General features: G+C 50.4%; 3 protein-coding genes across 7 annotated transcripts in view; 1 reads left to right on the top strand and 2 right to left on the bottom strand.

The window, feature by feature from the left end:
* The window catches only part of CCND3 (cyclin D3), a 117,536-nt gene extending 108,899 nt beyond the window's left edge, over positions 1-8,637 (bottom strand). The window contains exon 1 of the mRNA XM_012448643.2: positions 8,467-8,637. The gene's annotated coding sequence lies outside the window, so the exon portion shown is untranslated. The remainder of the gene's footprint in view (positions 1-8,466) is intronic.
* On the bottom strand, positions 1,679-6,504 carry LOC105714627 (large ribosomal subunit protein eL42-like). Its single transcript, XM_064361052.1, has one exon. The coding sequence runs from the start codon at positions 4,492-4,494 to the stop codon at positions 4,174-4,176; it is 321 nt and encodes a 106-aa protein (XP_064217122.1). The 5' UTR covers positions 4,495-6,504; the 3' UTR covers positions 1,679-4,173.
* A 2,642-nt stretch (positions 8,638-11,279) lies between the features above and the next one.
* The window catches only part of TAF8 (TATA-box binding protein associated factor 8), a 72,131-nt gene continuing 68,608 nt past the window's right edge, over positions 11,280-14,802 (top strand). For all 5 annotated transcript variants that reach the window (XM_064361048.1, XM_012448649.3, XM_012448652.3 and 2 more), the window contains exons 1-2: positions 11,280-11,337; positions 12,114-12,270. In XM_064361048.1, coding sequence (XP_064217118.1) covers positions 11,293-11,337; positions 12,114-12,270 — 202 coding nt within the window. In that variant the 5' untranslated portion in view covers positions 11,280-11,292. The remainder of the gene's footprint in view (positions 11,338-12,113; positions 12,271-14,802) is intronic.

Below are 14,802 nucleotides of genomic sequence, written 5' to 3'. Positions count from 1 at the left end.
TTGGCTCACGCCTATAATCCCAGCACTTTGGGAGACTGAGGTGGGAGGATCACGAGGTCAGGAGTTTGAGACCATCCTGGCCAACATGGTGAAACCCTGTCTCTACTAAAGATATAAAAAATTAGCTGGGCGTGGTGGCAGCCACCTGTAATCTCAGCTACTCAGAAGACTGAGGCAGGAGAATCGCTTGAACCCGGGAGGCAGAGATTGCAGTGAGCCGAGATTGCACCACTGCACTCCAGCCTGGGTGACAGTGAGACTCCATCTCAAAAAAAAAAAAAAAAATTAGCTGAGCATGGTGGCACCACACCTGTGTTCCCAGCTACCCAGGAGGCTGAGATGGGGGATTACCTCTGCCTGGCAAGGGAAGGTGAGGCTGCAGTGAGCTGAGATCATGCCACTGCACTCTAGCCTGGGTGACAGAGTGAGACCCTGTCTCAGAAAAATCAGGGTGTCCTTGCTCATTCTGGGCTCTGACTCTGTATCCCTGGAGGTCCAGCACCTCTGTGCCTCTCTAAAGGTCTGAGGGGCAGCAAGCAGATCTGGGCCAATGATGGAGGTACCAGCAACCCTCTCCTCTCCTTTCCTTCCAGAGATAACCCCTCACCCCTCACCTCAGGAACAGCTATCCTGGGGAATTTCACCCTGGTGGGAGAACTGGTCAGGCCACTGAGTGCAAATAGTTTCAGAGAGGTGGGGCTCTTGAGGCCCCTTCTGGGAGATGACACAGTTGTCATGGCCTTCGAAGGGTACAAAAGGCCATGCCACATTAGTTACCCTGCTGGCTCACAGGGCTGCTGGCCTGGCCCTCTGCTCTGCACACACGGGGCCCTCGCTCTCAAAGGGAAAGAACCGTCAGGAGGGAGAAAGAGATGGAAGGAATCTCCTTACAGGCAAAGGGGCTTTGAGGTCGTCTCACTGGTAGAAGTCCCTCTTATGGGACGAGATGGGAGTATGCCCCAGAGGTGGCGGCCTGCACATTCTGACCAGAGCCTGGACAAGACAGAAGAGCACTTTTTTTTTTTTGTGATGGAGTCTTGCTCTGTGTTCCAGGCTGGCGTGCAATGGCAAGACCTCGGCTCACTGCAACCTTCGCCTCCCAGGTTCAAGCTATTCCCCTGTCTCAGCCTCCTGAGTAGCCAGGATTACAGGTGCATGCCACCACGCCTGGTTGATTTTTGTATTTCTAGTAGAGATGGGGTTTCATCATGCTGGTCAGGCTGGTCTTGAACTCCTGACCTCCAGTGATCCACCTGCCCCAGCCTCCCAAAGTGCTGGGATTGCATGCATGAGCCATCGTGCCCAGCCCAGAAGAGGACATTTTATGGGGGCTTTGCTGGGTTAAAAGCTGTTCTCAGCTGGGCACAGTGGCTCACGCCTGTAATCCCAGCACTTTGGGAGGCCAAGGCGGGCGGATCATGAAGTCAAGAGTTCGAGACCAGTCTGGCCAACATAGTGAAACCCCGTCTCCATTAAAAATACAAAAAAATTAGCCGGTTGTGGTGGCAGGCGCTTGTAGTCCCAGCTACTCGGGAGGCTGAGACAGGAGAATCACTTGAACCCCGGAGGCAGAGGTTGTAGTGAGCAGAGATTGCTACTGCACTCCAGCCTGGGAAACAGTGAAACTCTGTCTCAAAAAAAAAAAAAAAAAAAAAAAAAAAAAAAAAAAGCTGTTCTCTGGGCCCTGGTATGTACACAGATGGGGATGGTTTGGGAGCAGAGGCCCCTTGATAGCGCCTGAAGAACCTGGCTACGCTCTTCACTCAATCCAGCCGCCCCTGGGGCGACACACTGGGCAACAGCCCCACCTGGTGGACGATTGGGGAACTACCATGGGCCGGGGAGTATGGGTGAGCAAAGGATGACAGAAGAGGGAAGCAGGAGAATAATCACAGCAGGAGTTTAAAGGCAAAGGGGTTTTGAGGTCGTCTTGCTGGCAGAAGCCCCTCTTACAGCATCAGCCCTAGGCCCCATCTGTTAGAAAGGTCTTACTTTTTTTGAAAATCTGCCTCCACCAGTCCCCCTCCCCTCTACTTCAAGGTTCCCAGGGCAACCTTTAAACTATTAGCCTACAGCTGCAGTATCCCTCCTAAATCTTCCCCTTTGCTGCAAACTTCCAGAGTATGACCTCAGCCTCCCACCTCCTGCATTTTTTTTTAGACGGAAGCTTGCTCTGTTGCCCAGGGTGGAGTGCAAGGGCACGATCTCTGCTCACTGCAACCTCTGCCTCCTGGGTTCAAGCTATTCTGTCTGAGTCTCCTGAGTAGCTGGGATTACAGGTGCCTGCCACCATGCCCGGCTAATTTTTGTATTTTTAGTAGAGATGGGGGTTTCACCATGCTGGCCAGGTCTCGAACTCCTGACCTCCAGTGATTCACCCGCCTCAGTCTCCCAAAGTGCTGGGATTACAGGCATGAGCCACCGCGCCCAGCCAAGAAAAGCACATTTTATGGGGGCTTTGCTGGGTCAAAAGCTGTTTTCTGGGCCCTGGTGTGTAAACAGATGGGGATGGGGTGGGAGCAGAGACCCGTCGAAACCAGTCAGCGCCTGAAGAATCCGGCAAGTCTTCACCCAATTCAGCAGCCCCTGGGGCGACACACTGGGCAACAGCCCCACCTGGTGGACGACTGGGGAACTACCATGGACAGGGGAGTATGGGCGAGCAAAGGGTGACAGAAGAGGGAAGTGCGGGGAATCACAGCAGGGGTTACAGACGAAGGGGCTTTGAGGTCGTCTTGCTGGCAGAAGCCCCTATTACAGCATCAGCTCTAGGCCCCATTTGTTAGAAAGGTGTTAACGTTTTTGAAAATCTGCCTCCAACAGTCCCCCTACCCACTACTTCAAGGCTTGCCAGGGCTACCTTTAAAATATTTGTGTACAGCTGCAGCACCCCTCCTAAATCTTCCCCTTGCTGCAACCTTCCAGAGTGTGACCTTGACCTCTCACCTCCTGCATCTTTTTTTCACTTGGCTATCTTTTCTTTTTCTTTTTTAAAGACGGAGTCTCGCTCTGTCACCAAGCTGGAGTTCAGTGGCGTGATCTCGGTTCATTGCAACCTCTGCCTCCCGGGTTCAAGAGACTCTCCTGCCTCAGCCTCCCAAGTAGCTGAGATTACAGGTGTGTACCACCATGCCCAGATAATTTTTGTATTTTTAGTAGAGATGGAGTTTCACCATGTTGGCCAGGCTGGTCTCGATTTCTTGACCTCGTGATCTGCCCGCCTTGGCCTCCCAAAGGGCTGGGATTACAGGCGTGAGCCACTGCACCCAGCCTGGCTATCCTTTCTTTTTTATTCTATTTTATTATTATTATTTTGTAGAGACGGGGTTTCTCCATGTTGGTCAGGCTGGTCTCGAATGGCTATCCTTTCTTAAATACATTAACTTCCAAGGAATCCCTTCCAATTCTATCCCCCTCCCACACTAGCAGCAGTATTTTAAAAATACCTTTAGATCAGCCGGGCATGGTGGCTCACACCTGTAATCCCAGCACTTTGGGAGGCCGAGGAGGGTGGATCACCTGAGGTCAGGAGTTCGAGACCAGCATGACCAACATGGAGAAACCCCATCTCTTAAAAAAAGAAAGAAAAAAAAAATTATTAAAAAAAAGATGAAAAATACCTTTAGATCTCAGCCTCCCTGTTGCTCAGTGTTTGATATGTTAGGGAAGTCAATGGTCAGGCTGAGAGTTAATTCATGAGTAAAGAACCTAGACTCTGAAATCAGACAGATCCTTGTTCAACTCCGGGCTCTGATACTTACTAGCTAAATTACTTTGAGCAAGTTTGCCTCTCTGAGCCTCAGTTTCCTATCTGTAAGTTGGAGATAGAGGTGCTTACTACCTGGATTGCGTTGCATAAATATTAAATGAGACAGTGCAGGTAAAACACTTAGGGACAGCTCCCGCAACACCGTTCAGCTCCTAAGTGGCCATTACAGCCACATTCCTCTGAGTTTAAAGATTGTAGGGAATGCTTTGGGAAACAGAAAAGTGAAGGGGCCAAAGAAGGTGAAAGGGAGGCTTCTGGAATTAGCCTTTCTCAACCGGCACAAATCCCAGGTGAAATCCAACAGATGGGTAACTTGTTCCAATCCTATTTCTTTCTTCTTCTTCTTCTTTTTTTTTTAACATAAACTCAAGATTTTATTGGCTTCCTAAAAGAAAAGAAGACACTTAGAACTGGATCACTTGGCCCTTTCTCTTCTTATCTCCTCCCAGTTCAAAATGCTTGCATCTCTTAATGGCCGGCATTCTCTTAGATCTGCAGTTTGGCTCAAGGCACTCAAGCCTTAGCACAATCTTTTTTGTAGTTTCAGCCTTTTTCCAGAAAATCAGCTTAGTCTGCCCACCATAGCCACTCTGCTTCCTGTCATAATGCCGCTTTCCCCAGGCATGCAGAGAATCCTTGCCCTTCTTGTACGGTGTCACTTTGTGGGGTTGGTGCTTGCCACACTTCTTACAGAAAGTTCGGCGGGTTTTAGGGATGTTCACCATGTTTGTGTGGGTGCTATTGGCATGGAAAGAAAAGCTCTTTTTTTTTTTTTTGAGACAGAGTCTTGCTCTGTTGCCCAGGCTGGAGTACAGTGGCACGATCTCAGCTCACTGCAATCTCTGCCTGCCGGGTTCAAGCAATTCTCCTGCCTCAGCCTCTCAAGTAGCTGGGATTACAGGTGTGTGCTACCACACCTGGCTAATTTTTGTATTTTTAGTAGAGATGGGCTTTCACCATGTTGATCAAGCTGGTCTTGAACTCCTGACCTCTGATCTGTCCGCCTTGGCCTCCCAAAGTGCGGGGACTACAGGTGTGAGCCACAGCGCCCGGCCCTCCTATCCCATTTCCAGCGGTGTCTGATGTCATCCCTAGAAAGGGGCAGGCCTTGACACCTCTCTGAAACTTGAGGATTTAAAATTTAAATATCTTTGAGGGCAAGATAAACACACCTACTGCTCAGCAGGGTAAGGGAAACTTGGCAGGGGCCCCAAAACTTTCCCCACCCCCAGCCCTCCCCAAACTTCCTCTTGTGGTTTTTCAAGAGTACAACCTGTTCTCAACCTAGCCAGTACCTGGGGCAGGGGGCCAGGGCGTGCCAAGGGCTCTGCTGCACCCCACCCTACCAGCGAGTGAGGGAGGAAGGTGCGTGGGAGAGGAGCAGCCTGGAGGTTTACAGTTCTGAAGGTTCACATCCTGCTTACCTGTTTTCTCAGCGCAGTCACCCTCTACCCAGTTTCCACCCTTGACTCCCAGCATCAATACCCATGCCCCCAACACACACTCCTTTCTCAAAGACAGATGCATGAAGGGCTTTGACTGTAGGCAGAGAGGGATCGCCTCAAGGCCTCCCCAGACCTGTGGGAAGGGCCCCTGTAAGAAATTTAAAAGTGTTTCAGAAAGGAGGGGGAAAGGGGGCTGGCATGTATGGAAACTGTTCTGTGACCTCACTTGCATCACCAGCATTATCCCAGCCTGTCTGGAAGGACGGGGCAGTATACACGGATGCAGCTTTGGAAGCAGGAGCTGTGGGAAAGAGAGATGGGAGCATCTTAAGCTTGCACCCACTCCTTGGCCATCTTCCTTACTCAGCTGCCAAGCTGGAATGCACGTCTAGAATGTGAGCATCTCTGCTATTCTTAATTCCCAACAAAAGAGGTGTCTTGGTTTCCCATATCCACAGATTCTGGCACATCACATCCATGTTGAGAGCTTCTTTCTTGAATATAATCTTTTTTTTTTTTTTTTTGAGACAGAGTTTCACTCTTGTTACCCAGGCTGGAGTGCAATGGCGCGATCTCGTCTCACCGCAACCTCCGCCTCCTGGGTTCAGGCAATTCTCCTGCCTCAGCCTCCTGAGTAGCTGGGATTACAGGCACGCGCCACCATGCCCAGATAATTTTTTTTTTATATTTTTAGTAGAGACGGGGTTTCACCATGTTGACCAGGATGGTCTCGATCTCTTGACCTCGTGATCCACCCACCTCGGTCTCCCAAAGTGATGGGATTACAGGCGTGAGCCACCGCGCCCGGCTCTTGAATATAATCTTAGTTCATTCCTCCTGGTTTATTCACATTCCCCCTTTCCCTTTGAGTGATGCTTACACAGGGGAAAATACACACACACACACACACACACACAAACACACACCCATCAGGAAGGGATACCAGCTCTGTGCAGTTCCCACAACCCTATTCCAGGCCTGCTGGGCTCACTGCAAACAGTACCAGCATCAAAGCTCAGCTAACAGATAGCTGTATCATCCAAGATACAGGACCACAGACTCCCTTTAGGAAACTCCTAAGTTCCTGGCTCAAGTGTACCTTTTATGTGATCAGTCAATGAGGCAGGTTAGCCTAATGGTTAAGAATAACGCCTCCCAGTCAGGCGTGGTGGCTCACTCCTGTAATCCCAGCACTTTGGGAGGCTGAGGCAGGGGTGGGGGGGATCACCTGGGGTCAGGAGTTTGAGACCAACCTGGCCAACACGGTAAAACCCCGCCTCTACTGAAAATACAAACATTAGCTGGGTGTGGTGGTGGGTGCCTGTAGTCCCAGCTACTTGGGAAGCTGAGGTAGGAGAATCACTTGAACCCGGGAGGAGGAGGTTCAAGTGATTCTCCTACCTCAGGAGGTTCAAGGTTCCTCCTGGGAGGAGCGATGTCGCTCACTGCAACCTCCACCTCCTAGATTAAAGCCATTCTCCTGCCTCAGCCTCCCAAGTAGCTGGGATTACAGGCTCCTGTCACCAAGCCCAGCTATTTTTTTTGTATTTTTAGTAGAGACAGGGTTTTACCATGTTAGCCAGGCTTTGGCCAGGCTGGTCTTGAACTCCTGACCTCAGGTGATCCACCCACCTTGGCTTCCCAGAGTGCTGGGATTACAGGCGTGAGCCACCGCGCCCAGCCAATTTCTTGACTGTTACTACACGTCAGGCACTGTAACATGCCCTTTCTGTGTATCATCTCATCTTTCCCCCAGTTTTACAGAAGAGGAAACTGAGGCACACTGAGGATTAGGTCAAGTGCCCAAAGTCCCACAGTTGCCTAGTGTTAGGATCCAAGCCCAGCATCTAAGTCCTGCCAGGTACCTTAAATGGGGACGAATACGGAGCAGCCAGAGTGGCTGACAAGCGAGGGAGAAAACCACTGGCAGCCACGGGCACCCCACGCCCTGAGAGTGAGTCGGCAGGGCATAACTAGGACTGGCATAGACTAGGACTCTGCTGGAATTATCAGACATGCTTTCCGTTTTAAGTTCCAGGGGGAAGAAACTCTGATTTGTTTACCATGACATCCCCAACAGCTGTGGGAATAGCCTGTGCAGACAGAGCATGGCCACAGCAAACAGGTGCTGAATGAATTCACAAGTTGGTGTGTCAGTCATTTCCCAAAGGAGCCCCGGAATTGAACGGACGGAGGAATCTGTGAGGAAGGAAAGGGAGATCCACTCCTTCAACCATGTCTGGTCCCAAAGAGAAATGAGGTGGTGGGCAGAGGGCAAGGACTTGTCAGAGGAAATAGTCTCAGAGTCCAAGGATGGGGAGGAGGTACCCAGGATTGTGTGGACTGTCATGTCACCCAGAGGCAGACCCCCTCCCAGCTGCATCCAGAAGGGAATTCCTGGGTTCTTGGAACCTAGCCCAGAAAATTGTCTTTTCTGGAATTCATCCTGTTCATTCCCTTCATGCTTAGACAGTGGATTAAAGAGAGCAGGAATTGTTTCTGGGTCGCCGCTTTATCCAAATGTCCAACACCACAGCTTGGGTTCAGTCCGGCTCTGTGGAATAAGTGCCCTCAAAGACTTCCATGCTTTTCATCCTTCTGAATCCAACTCAAATGTCCTTTTCTCTCTAAAGCCTCCCCAGCCAGTGTACTTGGCACCTTATGTCTGTTGTTCTGTGATCCACATTAGCTGTGGATCAATAACCTCATTGTATCCTCAGCATCCCATATATGCCAGGCACATAGTAGGTGTTCAATCAACGCAAATTAGTAGCTTAAGGCTCCCTTAGTCACAGCAACCAGTTTCTTCAGTTATTCCCATTGTTGACACTTCAAGAAACAGAGGAGGCTAAGACCATCACCTATGTACCAGACACCACTAAGGGGTCCTTCCCTCCAGTCTCATCCCGGTGCACTGGTCAGAGCACCCACAGACTCCCCCTTCCACATTGGTTTGCCCTCCTACTGGCATCCCACCCAATCTTTGAGGTATGAGAAGAGCAACAGCCGGGTAAAGCCACGGGTCTTCCAGATCAGCTGGAAGGGGCTGTGCGGCCTTTGGGGGTTTCCCTGCCTTCCAACTCCGTGCAGAACACCTCACTCTGTGGGAAAGTGGGCCAAACTTTGGGTGTCAACTGGGAGGGGATGAGGACGCGGCGAACCCATAACCCAGCCAGCTTCGATCCCCAACGCGTGATCTCCAGCCTGAGCTGACATCCCATCTACCCCGGTTTCTCCAGCCCCCAAGCCTACCTCCTCGGCAGGTGAGCTCTCCGGAGCACCGATAGGGGCCGCAGACGCTCTCTCCCGCCGCCTCTGGCGCCTGCCTTTGGGGAGTGGGGTTGTCACAACCGCCCGCCGCGAGGAGGGGATTGCATCTCTCCCACAGGCGTCCGAACAGAGCCTGTCTCCACTCCTGCAGGGGCGACTGGTTTAGGCGAAGTCCGCGCCTCGCCGCCGATCCCGAGCTGGGCAGGAAGTGGGGAAGAGGGGGCGGAGGACACAAAGGGGCTGGTGCTCAGCTCAGCCAACGTTCAGTCCCCGGCCTGGCCCGCCCCACCCCCCGCCGCGTACCCACGGCGAGGCCAGGAGGCTCATCCAGCGCCCCGCACCCCGGCCCGCAGCCCCCGCCCCACGCGGCCTAGGTAAGGGGGCGGGGCGCCACGGAGGCTCAGGTGTGGGTGGTGGGGCCGGCTTAGCGCAGGTTCCCAGACGGCTGCCTCCAGGCGTTCGGGACTCCATGTGCTGTCCAGGAAGTAAACAACATCCTGAGGCGCAATTTCTTTTTCTTTTTTTTTTTTTTTTTTGAGAAAGAGTCTCGCTCTGTCGCCTAGGCTGGAGTGCAGCGGCGCGATCTCGGTTCATTGCAACCTCCGCCTCCCGGGTTCAGGTGATTCTCCTGCCTCAGCCTCCCGAGTAGCTGGGACTACAGATGCCCACCACCACGCCCGGCTAATTTTTATATTTTTAGTAGAGACAGAGTTTGCCCGTGTTGGCCAGGCTGGTCTTGAACTCCTGACCTTGTGATCCGCCCGCCCGCCTCGGCCTCTCAAAGTGTTGGCATTACAGGCGTGAGCCATGGCGCCCGGCCTCTTTTTCTTCACTTCTTTCTTTCTTTCTTTTTTTTTTTTTTTGAGACGGAGTATCCCTCTGTCACCCAGGCTGGAGTACAGTGGCACGATCTCGCTCACTGCAACCTCCGCCTCCCGGATTAAAGCCATTCTCCTGCCTCAGCCTCCCCAATAGCTGGGACTACAGGTGCCCAACACCACGCCCGGCTAATTTTTTGTATTTTTAGTAGAGACAGGTTTCACTGAGGAAAGAGACCCAAGCATCTAAGATCACCTCGCCCTTGACTTCCACACTGCATTTCAATAGAAGAAAAGGCTGGCCGACTGGTGCCTCCTAAATCACCTTCCTATAGATAGCAGGTATAGTATGGGGGAATCTCTCCGGAAGGCACTGTTTTTACTTAAACAAGATCAAACTCCCACTCGACTCCTCCTCTATCGATCAAGACCCTTTCACATGTAATTTCTAAAACTGTAAACTCAAGACCCTTTCACATGTAATTTCTAAGCCTGTAAACCCAAGACCCTTTCATATGTAATATCTAGAGTTGTAAGCCTATATAAAGGCAAAGCTTCTCTTTTTTAGGAGAGCTTGGCTGTTAGACAAACATGTCGCCTTGCTCTCAGCCGAAGGTAAGTCTGTTTCTCGAGGTCGCTCCTGCTTCATCACCATGTTGGCCAGCCAAGCTGGCTGGTCTCGAACTCCTGACCTCAGGTGATCCACCCGCCTGGGCCTTACCAAAGTGCTGGGATTAGAGGGGTGAGCCACCGCGCCTGGCTGATTTCTTGACTGTTACTACACGTCAGGCACAGTAACATACCCTTTCTGTGTATTATCTCATTTTTACCCCGGTTTTACAGAAGAGGAAACTGAGGCACACTGAGGATAAGGTCAAGTGCCCGAAGTCCCGTAGCTGCCTAGTGTTAGGATCCAGGCCTAGCGTCTGCGTCCTTCCAGGTACCTGCAAACAGGAGCGAATACGGCGCAGCCAGAGGGGCTGACAAGCAAGGGCAGCCGTGGGCACCCCACGCCCTGGGGGTGAGGCGGCAAGGAACAACCCCCAACCACCAGCCACAGGCTCGTCCTGCAAATACTTGCGGGTCGAGGGCGCGAAGGCAGCAGGATGCAGCGATAGACTTGGACTAGGTGGTCCAAGCTCTACTTCCAAGTGGGTCATTGACAGGCTGGGCGGCCCTCAGCACAAAATGACGAGGCTGGATGCTCCAGGGTTTCCCAACGTTAACCACTCAGGAGAATCACCTGGGGAGCTCCTTAATAAGAAAGATTCCAAGCTCCTCTTCCAGAGAGTGAAGTCACTGGGAATTGGCTGGGCCCGGCCAGGTGTTGCCAATAATCAGACAAGTTTATAAAACCCTGCGCGTGTAGATGACCTCCTGGGTCCTTCCAGGACTATACTCTTTTTAAGAAATGATTTTCATATTAAAATAGATTTCTTTTAACTCAGTGAAATAGACAGCGCGTTTTCACTGACCACAACCAAGCCACTGAAGGCCCCAGAACACTTCGCTCTCAAAAGGTCACGTGAGATGGGCTTGGTGGCTCACGCCTGTAATCCCAGGACTTTGGGAGGCCGAGGCCGCGGATTGCTTGAGCCCAGGAATTTTAGACAAGCCTGGCCAACATGGAGAAACCCGGTCTCTACTAAAAATACAAAAATTAGCTGGGCATGGTGGTCCCCGCCTGTAATCCCAGCTACTCCGGAGGCTGAGGCGCAAGGATCGCTTGAGCCCGTGAGGTGGAGGTTGCAGTCGGCCAAGATCGCGCCATTGTACTCTCTAGCCTGGGAGACAGAATCAGTGTCTCCCCACGCAATCCCCCGCCAAAAAAAAAAAAAAAAAAAAAAAAGTCACGTGAACCGGGGTCACCGGCGGCGTCTAGTAACCCACCGAGCTTCGGAAAACCTAGAGGGGCGCACGCCACCCCGCCCCGCCCCGCGACTACAAGTCCCATCGCGCCCTGCGCTCGCGCACACTACGCCAGAGCAAGATGGCCGACGCGGCGGCCGCAGCTGGGGCCGGCGGCTCCGGAACGGTAAGGGCAGGAGGCGCGGACCGGAGCCGAAAGAGTTTGGGTATTCTGAAGCTTTCCCCTAGACTGAGCCACAAGCTAATCCCCAGAAATCCAGCCCTACCATGAGGTCCTATTGGCGGAGGGTCTTTCAGGCCCTACGCACCCCCCTCCCTGGGACTTGGCTGCGGCCTCCGGAGTTGGCGGACCTGTGTCTTGATTGGCTCGTTTGCTGTTGGGGGTTGGGAACCCGGAATACCCCCTGATTGGTCTGAAGATGCCGTTTTCGCTTTCTTATTGGCCGGCCAAAGTTGAAAGGAATTCCCTTTTCAAAATATTTAGCTTTCTTACTTTTTCGTGCTGTTATCTTTTGCCCTCCTCTCCTTGCTGTCACCTCTTACTATGTTTTCATTTTCCCTTTCAATGAAATGGTGTGAAGATGGGGGATACAAGAGAGGGATCCTGTTTTTTCTGGGGGACAGATCTATTCAATCTCATCATGCGTGTTTCTTCAGCTATATATTCTAATAATCTGCTAAAGTAGAAGATAAAAGACCTGCTATTTTATCTTATTGGGGCCGTACGTTTTAGGTAGGCAGAAAAATAGTCTTTGTATTTAAAGCACCTTGGGTGCTCAATGATTACTTAGTTGGCCAAGATCTGTAAATCTAAACGTTAAGCACCGATTTTTAAAATAAAAGTATTTAGTAAAAGAACTTTTGCTTGCCATTGACCATGTGTGAACTCTGTGATTGCATCCTTCTCCTGGATGAAAATCTCTCTGGGCTGCTGATTCACAGAGATCGGGAAGTAAACAGTCCACTAACCCTGCTGATAACTATCATCTGGCCCGGAGGAGAACCCTGCAAGTGGTTGTGAGCTCCTTGCTGACAGAGGCTGGGTTTGAGAGTGCTGAGAAAGCATCCGTGGAAACATTGACAGAGATGCTGCAGAGCTGTGAGTCCATGGAAACATTAGTCCTTTTTCCAGTCAACCCCAACATCAGTTTTGTGCCCTGCTTTATGATCCTGTTTGAGAGGATTTAAGAAAAAGAAGATCAACTTTTTTCTTAAGAGGGGAGAAAAAAAATTTTTTTAATGTAAAAAGTTGAAAAAAGAAAAAAGCATAATGGGCCTGGCGTGGTGGCTCACACCTGTAATCCCAGCACTTTGGGAGGCCAAGGCAGATGGGTCACCTAAGGTCAGGAGTTCAAGACCAGCCTGGCCAACATGACGAAACACCATCTCTAATAAAAAATAAAAAAAATTAAAATTAGCTGGACATGGTAGTGGGTGCCTTAATCCCAGCTACTTGGGAGACTAAGGCAGGAGAATCACTTGAATCTGGGAGGCGGAGTTTCCAGTGAGCCAAGATTATGGCACTGCACTCCAGCCTGGCAATAGAGCAAGACTCCATCTCCAAAACGACAAAAGAAAGAAAGAGAGAGAGAGAGAAGAGAGAGAAAGAAAGAAAGAAAGAAAGAGAAAGAGCATAATGAAGCGACTTACAGGCTTTAGAATCAGATAGACCTGAGTGTACATCATCACTCTGTCACTTAATAGCTTGGGCAAGCCACTGAACCTCCTGAACTTCAATTTCCTCATTTTTGAAATGGGATAACACTTTGTACCGCATGGAGTTGTGAGTGTGAGATGTATATATCAAACATTCAATGCTGGGGAGATCGTAAGCTCTTAGTGAGTTATGGGTGTCCTTAAAGACTTTTGTTGGGGAGTCAGGACTAATTCCTCATGCAATAGATATCATCACATTATGTAAGGTTATGTAATACAAAGAACGAGGGAAAAAGCCATTTTTTTTTTTTTTGAAACGGAGTCTGTTGGGTCCAGTGGCACAATCTCAGTTCACTATAGCCTCCCCCTCCTGGGTTCAAGCAGTTCTCCTGCCTCAGCCTCCTGAGTAGCTGGGATCACAGGCGTGCACCACCATGCCCAACTAATTTTTGTATTTTTAGTAAAGATGGGGTTTCACCATGTTGGCCAGGCTGGTCTCGAACTCCTGACCTCAGGTGATCTGTCTGCCTCAGCCTCCCAAAGTGCTTGGATTACAGGCATGAGCCACCGCGCCTGGCCAAAAAGCTGCTTTTAAAAGAAATGTGTTGAGATTTAGAAGCCCAATGTGATCTCACAGGCTTTTCTGCATGTACAACATATTTCCCTGTTTCAAACTTTTGGGGGATGGGATAAGATGAGGGATGGAAGTATTTACGGTGTTTCTTAGGGATCAACAACTATGAAAGGAAGTAGGAGAAAGGTTTGGGTAGAGGGAGATGTGGAGTGCAGTGCAGGCCCAACAAAGAATGGACAACTCAGCCAGGACCCCTGGAGCATTATTGCCCATCAAGCTGAAAGGGCTCTGCCTTTATACTCAGGATTCGATCAAACACTGATGTGGGCTACCCCAGGAAGGGTGATCTTGGGCAAGGTGGCTCTCTGCAGCTGATGTCTGGCACTTTTACATACCAAATGTTTTCCTAAAGCAGTGATCTCAAACATTTTGGCCTCAGAACTCCTATATTTATTTATTCTTTTAGAGATGGGGTCTCGCTATGTTGCCCAGGCTGGCCTCAAACTTCTGGGCCCAAGCCTCCCACATAGCTGGGACTGCAGGCATGTGCTACCATGCCCAGCTCTCAGAATCCTTTTATATTAATAAACATTGAGGACCCCAAGTAGCTTTTGTATATGTGTATTTGCCACGTTAGAAAATAAAACAAATTTTGAAAATAAGAATGTACAATCACATATTCTATTATTCATCAGACCCATATGTCATCAGAAGTCATAGACTCAGGAAAACTACATGAGAGAATGAGAGTAAAAAAGTCAAATAGGCTGGGCGCAGTGGCTCACCCCTGTAATCCCAGCACTTCGGGAGGCTGAGGCAGGGGATCACGAGGTCAGGAGATTGAGACCATCCTGGCCACCATGGTGAAACCTTGTCTCTACTAAAATACAAAAAATTAGCCAGGCGTGGTGGCACGTGCCTGTAGTCCTGTAACTCCGGAGACTGAGGCAGGGGAATCGATTGAACTCAGGAGGTGGAGGTTGCAGTGAGCCGAGATCATGCCACTCCACTCCAGCCTGGGGACAGCAAGACTCTGTCTAAAAAAAAAAAAAAAAAAAGTCAAATAATGAGTTAATTTTATTATGAAAATAGTTTTGACCTGTGGACTTCAGGAAATATTTTGGGGCCTGCATGGGTTCCCAGGCTACCACTTTTTGAACTTTGCCCTAAAAGAATGAATTAACCGTTCTCAGGAGATAAGAATGCCATTCTTGGAACAATCTTGGAATTTGGAGTTTAAAAGTTACGTCTAGAGACTGATATCAGGGATTTGCTCAGGGTAGCTGGGGAATTGGTGGTGGGTCTTCTGTTAGACACCCTTACCTGCCAGGCACCACTTGCCTTTATTTTCTGAGCCACTGGGCTGCTAGAGCAGGAGTTCCTTACCTTTTGGGCCCATTT

Source organism: Aotus nancymaae, unplaced genomic scaffold, assembly GCF_030222135.1.
Source record: "Aotus nancymaae isolate 86718 unplaced genomic scaffold, 86718_ANA_hifiasm-v0.15.2.pri h1tg000040l, whole genome shotgun sequence".
Lineage (NCBI taxonomy): Eukaryota > Metazoa > Chordata > Mammalia > Primates > Aotidae > Aotus > Aotus nancymaae.
Note: the sequence above shows the minus strand (reverse complement) of the source record. Positions and strands in the feature narration are given on the sequence as shown.

Coding starts and splice junctions, on each gene's coding strand:
- LOC105714627 (XM_064361052.1), bottom strand. CDS start 4,494: ATGGTGAACATCCCTAAAACCCGCCGAACTTTCTGTAAGAAGTGTGGC.